The following is a 4,801-nucleotide window of genomic DNA, read 5'->3' as shown; positions in this document are numbered from 1 at the left end:
GGCAGGCCTGGGCGCGGCGGGACCCGTTGGCGGCGGAGCCGGCAGCAGCAACAGCAGCAGCAGCGCGGCGGCGAGCGAAGCGGCGACCCGGCGCGAGCTGTTCGGCCCAGGCAGTGCAAGCGCGGGATCGACCGGCCGCAGCCCGGACGCGGGTGGCACGGGCCCCTCGCGCCCCGCTCCCCGTGCCGCCGCTGCCGCCGCCTCCAGCGTGGGCGCAGCCGCGGCTGCGGCGCCGGGCGGCGCGGGGTCGCGCATGCGCACAGCCGCCGAGATCCGGGCGGCGTACGGGCGGCCCGCGGTTACAATGGAGGGCGCTTCGTCGTCCGCCGCCACCGCGGCGCGGGGCCGCGCGGACGAGGTGGGGTCGGTGATGGCTGAGAACCGGCAGCGGCTGGAGGAGCGCGGGGAGCGGCTGCGGCGGCTGCAGGACAAGGGGGCGGATTTAGAAGAGAGCGCGGCCGGGTTCGCTGAGCTGGCGCGCCAGCTGGCGGAGAGGGAGCGGCAGAAGGCGAAGTGGTTCGGGCTGGGGTGACCGGGTGTGTGTGTGTGTGTGTGTGTGTGTGTGTGTGTGTGTATTTGTGTGAGAGCGCGGATGTGTAGGGGACCGTGCTGTGGGCGCGCCTGTCCGCTCTCTGCCCGCCAACCAGCCGTGGTTGCCGCGCCAGCCGTTGCGCGCCCGCCTGTCGCGTGCGAGAGAGGGACTGCCTGGAACTGCCGCGCCCCATTGCGGCGACGCAGGCAGGCGACAGTGGCGGGGTAGGCGGGGGCCATCCCCTCCATGTTCTGCATGCGTGTACCACGCTCCGCCATTTGATCGCTAAAACGCAAGTTTGGAATTCTGTTGCTGGTGTGCTGCGCCGCTCTACTGCGTAAATGGTCCACACAAGCTGCCATGTACGTGGCCTCAGACTGAATGGAATATACCAGAGACGGTAAGGTTTCCTCGACGGCCAGCTGCGCAGGGGCAGCGCCACCCAGACAATCGGTGACTCAAGGTGACGAGGAACTACTCAATCGATATCCGGCGCTCAACCCTGGTTGCGGATTATGGGACGATGCAAGCCAGGGCGGTGTCACATTTATTTCTCGTAGCTTCTCACCGACTATTGCAGACTGTACGTTTAGCATACCGGTAACCCGCTGCGCGATTTGGCGCCCCGCGCGCTGATCTCGGATCTTAAAGTGCCGTCACGTCGATAACGCCGCTGAAAATACACACACACACACGCATAAAAAGGGCACATCATGAAGGCACCCGGTCCAGCAGTCGCCGGCGCCACTGGCGACACATCACCGCAGGGGCCCGGCAGCCCGCGCCGCCGGGCCCGCCCCGCCCACGCCGCGTGCCCCTCGCCGCTGTGGCCCTTCGTCGCCGACGGCACCGGCAACATCAACGCCCCCACGCTGCCAAATGACCTGCGGGACACCATTGTGGGGATCGTGCTGCGGGAGTCCGACGGGATCCCGCGCTGCGCGGCGAGGCAGCTGCTGCGCCTGACGTGCCGCGGCGCGCGCGCGTTCGTTGACGCGCGCGTCTGGAAGATCGCCATCGACGCCGACGGCGCCGCCGACGCGCCCGCCGCGGCCGCCTCCCTGGCGGCCCTCGCCGCGGCCGCGGCGACCGGCCGCCTGCCATCGCTGTTGCGCTTGGAATTACGAGTGACAGGCGGCGGCGCCGCCGCCGCCGCGTTTGAGGACGCGCTCCCGAGCCTGGGGCAGCTGCCGGCGCTCGAGGAGCTCCAGATCATCTCATGGGGATGCGAGCTGCGCGCGTGGACGAGGTGATGCCGCGGCTGCTCAAGCTCCAGATCAACATGCCGATGGAGGACTGCGGGCCGTACGTCGCCGCGGCCGCCCGGCTGCCGGATCTCGGGACGTTCGAGATCGAAGGGGCAGGCAAGGGGGCGCCTGACTACGGCGCCGCCCTGTCAGCCGGGCAGTGGGAAGCGCTGGAGGTGGGCGCGCGGGGGCCACCTGGCGCGAACGCTGCCAAGCCTAAAGCATCTCTCACCCAACCGCCTGTGGCCTCTGACCCCGCGCGGCAGGCGGGCGCGCCACCTACCCTGCGCGGCCCCTCACCGATTTGAGCAAGACCTGCCGCCGCCGCCGCCCGCTTGGGACGCTGGAGGGGGCTCAGAACCTCCGCCGGCCGGCCGCGAGGCGCCGCCCGCGACGCGGCAGCGGGGGCGCACGCGGCCCTGCCACCGAATGCCCCCTCCCTCCAACAGACGCACCCACCCTCTCCCGCCCTCGCCGGCGCCGCTGCACCCCTGCTGTGCCGCAGGAGCTGCGTCTGAGCCCCGTGGGCCCCTCAGAGGCCGCGGCCCTTGCCAGCCTGGAGATGCCAAGCCTCGAGTCCCTCGCCCTCTGGGATGCCTCGCGCCTCAGCGAGCCCGTCGCCGGGGGCGCCGCAGACGGCGCAGACGGCGCCGCCGCCGCCGCCGCGGCGCGCACGGGCATGCAGGCGCTCGCCGCCGCGCCGTGGTTCCCGCACCTGACCACCCTCCGCCTCCACAGGACAGACCTGGATCGCGTCGGGGACCTCCGCGGCTGCCGGGGCTCCAAGCTGCAGGTGCTTGAGATTGACAACTGCCTGCTGTGCGACGCCGGCGCGGCGGCGCTGGCGCGGCTGCGGCTGCCGCGGCTGCGGGAGCTGTACATCGGCCATGAGCTGACCGGGCACGGCCTGCTCACGCGGCGCGGCGTCGCGGCGCTGCTCGCGGGCTGGGGCGGCCTACAGAGGGTCCAGGAGCTGGACCTGCGCTGCGCGTGCCACCCCCGCATGAGCGGCGCCGGCGACGGCGTCGTCGCGGCGCTCGCCGCCGCGCCGCTGCCGGCGCTGCGGAGCCTGAACGTGTCGGGCTGCGGGCTGACCGACGCCGCGGTCGGCAACATCGCGCGCGCGGAATGGGCGCCGCGGCTCAGAGAGCTCAACCTCGGGCTCAACCGGCGCCTGGGCGACTGCCGCGACCCGAAGCCCTGGCGCCGGCTCGCGCGGGCGGGGCGCCTGCGGGCCAAGCTCAACCTGGACCTGACGGGCTGCTCGCCGCAGCTCGCGCAGGCGCTTTCGATCGTGGCCGGCGCGAAGTGGTTCAGATCGCTGGCGTCCCTCCAGATTCCGCGGCTTCTCGAGGAGGATCTGGCCGCGCTGCGCGCGATGAGGGGCGGCTTTGAGTCGCTGGTGCGGCGCGGGCGCGTGAGTGAGGAGATATTGCAGTGGGGCGAGTCAGACATGGACAGCTCGGAGGAGGAGGAGGAGGAAGAGGAGGAGGAAGAGGAGGAGGAGGGGGAGCAGGGGGAAGAAGAGGCGGGCGAGGGCGATGAGTGATGGCGCCGCCGCTGCCTCCCTGCGCTGCTCTGCTTGAACCACGTTTGATCCTGTCATGATTGAGCCACCACCAGGGGTGTATCTAGATCTCTTGCGCTGTTTAGTAAACAGACGTAAACCCTGAAGCCCCAATTAAATTGTAGACTGTTGAAATCCTGCTGCGACCTGTGTGTGACTGTTGAACTCCTGCTGCGACCTGTGTGTGACCTGGTGCAAACACTTTGAGTGTAATGGCATGCAGTGCATCCCCCCGGGCCTCGTCGCGCCAGCTGCAGTGTGGCGCCTGCTCCTCTGCCCATTCATTGGTACAGGGGCTCCCAGGGCTGCAACGCCCGGACGGGACAACGGTCAACGGGAAAAACGGCTACGGCTGCCGCAGGCAAGGGAGAGCTCGACCCCTCCCCACCGCTGGGACGCAACACAAACCCTCATCAAACTTACACGTAGTACGGAAGGAAGCGCGGGGGCCGGGGTGTTACACACGCATGCACACAAAAGCTGACCCACTGATCAGCACGCCTGGCAGTGCAAGAGTATTCCCCGTGACCAGCGTGCTCACAGCCAAGCCTGCGGGCCCGACGCCTTGGGGCCCCTTGCCCTAACGCCAGTCCCTGGAATGACGTCACCGCTTTGGCATATGAGCCATTCATGACCTTGCTGACATTGCAGCTCGTCTGAGTCCAACATCAATGTTCAACGCCAATAAAACATGAGCGCAGCCGAGCCGCGACGCGGCGGCGTCACTTGAGTCATGATCTCGTGTTGGCGCCGCCGGAGACGCGTGTGGCTACGGCGCGTGCAAGCCACCTGGCCTGGCGACGTGCATGTCGGTTGGGCATCAATGCGAAACAAAGGTCTGAGCAGGAGAGGAGCGACACCCGGCGGCAGCATCGCTGCCGATTCGACAATTTTTGGAAATACCATAGTTCAACCATTATCCTGTCCTCGACGGGCGTGGACGCCCCAGTGCGCCCGCACGCCCCTTCAGGCAACCACGAGCAGTTGCAGGGTCACACAAGGCAGCCGCAGCACTGCATCCGCAGACGCCGGCCCGGCACGCCGCCGCCGCGCGCCCCGGCGCCGCCGCAGGCGACGGCGACACGGCCTCACACGGCGGCCTCACACGGCGTCCTCGGGTGCGTCAGGCCCTAATCGAAACCGCTGAACAGCAGGTCGCAGCACGTATCCAGCAGGCAGCACGCCGCGCACGCCGCCGCGCACGCCGCGCAGCACGCGCACGCGCCGCCGCCGCCGGCGCTGGCGCTCGTCATGGCCTGCTGTTGGGGCGGCGCGTACGGGCCCGCGGGGCCCTGGGGGTGGCCGGGGGCCGCGTAGGGGTTGTAGCCTGGGGCAGGTGGCGGGTAGCTGCCTTGCGGCTGGATGTACGCGCCCTGCTGCTGCTGGGGGTAGGGGGCCTGGCCGGCGTAGCCGCCCGGCTGGCCGGGGTAGGGGCCCGGCTGGCCAGGGTAGGGG

At 69.9% G+C, this 4,801-nt stretch overlaps 4 protein-coding genes across 4 annotated transcripts; 3 read left to right on the top strand and 1 right to left on the bottom strand.

Moving 5' to 3' along the window:
• Positions 1-304: 304 nt before the first annotated feature.
• MNEG_14094 (hypothetical protein) lies at positions 305-532 on the top strand (the record flags this gene model as incomplete). The annotated part of the gene is made up of 1 exon (XM_014037437.1): positions 305-532. One exon carries the CDS (start codon positions 305-307, stop codon positions 530-532), a length of 228 nt encoding a protein of 75 aa, XP_013892891.1.
• A 713-nt stretch (positions 533-1,245) lies between these two features.
• MNEG_14093 (hypothetical protein) lies at positions 1,246-1,785 on the top strand (the record flags this gene model as incomplete). The annotated part of the gene is made up of 1 exon (XM_014037436.1): positions 1,246-1,785. One exon carries the CDS (start codon positions 1,246-1,248, stop codon positions 1,783-1,785), a length of 540 nt encoding a protein of 179 aa, XP_013892890.1.
• Positions 1,786-1,814: 29 nt separating this feature from the next.
• Positions 1,815-3,328, top strand: MNEG_14092 (hypothetical protein; the record flags this gene model as incomplete). The annotated part of the gene is made up of 2 exons (XM_014037435.1): positions 1,815-1,955; positions 2,285-3,328. The coding sequence occupies 2 exons, from the start codon at positions 1,815-1,817 to the stop codon at positions 3,326-3,328; spliced, it is 1,185 nt and encodes a 394-aa protein (XP_013892889.1).
• Positions 3,329-4,476: 1,148 nt separating this feature from the next.
• MNEG_14091 (hypothetical protein) lies at positions 4,477-4,785 on the bottom strand (the record flags this gene model as incomplete). Its single annotated transcript, XM_014037434.1, has 1 exon — positions 4,477-4,785. A coding segment is annotated over one exon (309 nt), but the record flags the coding sequence as incomplete, so codon positions are not given.
• Between the last annotated feature and the right edge of the window lie 16 nt (positions 4,786-4,801).

This window comes from Monoraphidium neglectum (assembly GCF_000611645.1).
Source record: "Monoraphidium neglectum strain SAG 48.87 unplaced genomic scaffold scaffold04250, whole genome shotgun sequence".
Taxonomy (NCBI): domain Eukaryota; kingdom Viridiplantae; phylum Chlorophyta; class Chlorophyceae; order Sphaeropleales; family Selenastraceae; genus Monoraphidium; species Monoraphidium neglectum.
Note: the sequence above shows the minus strand (reverse complement) of the source record. Positions and strands in the feature narration are given on the sequence as shown.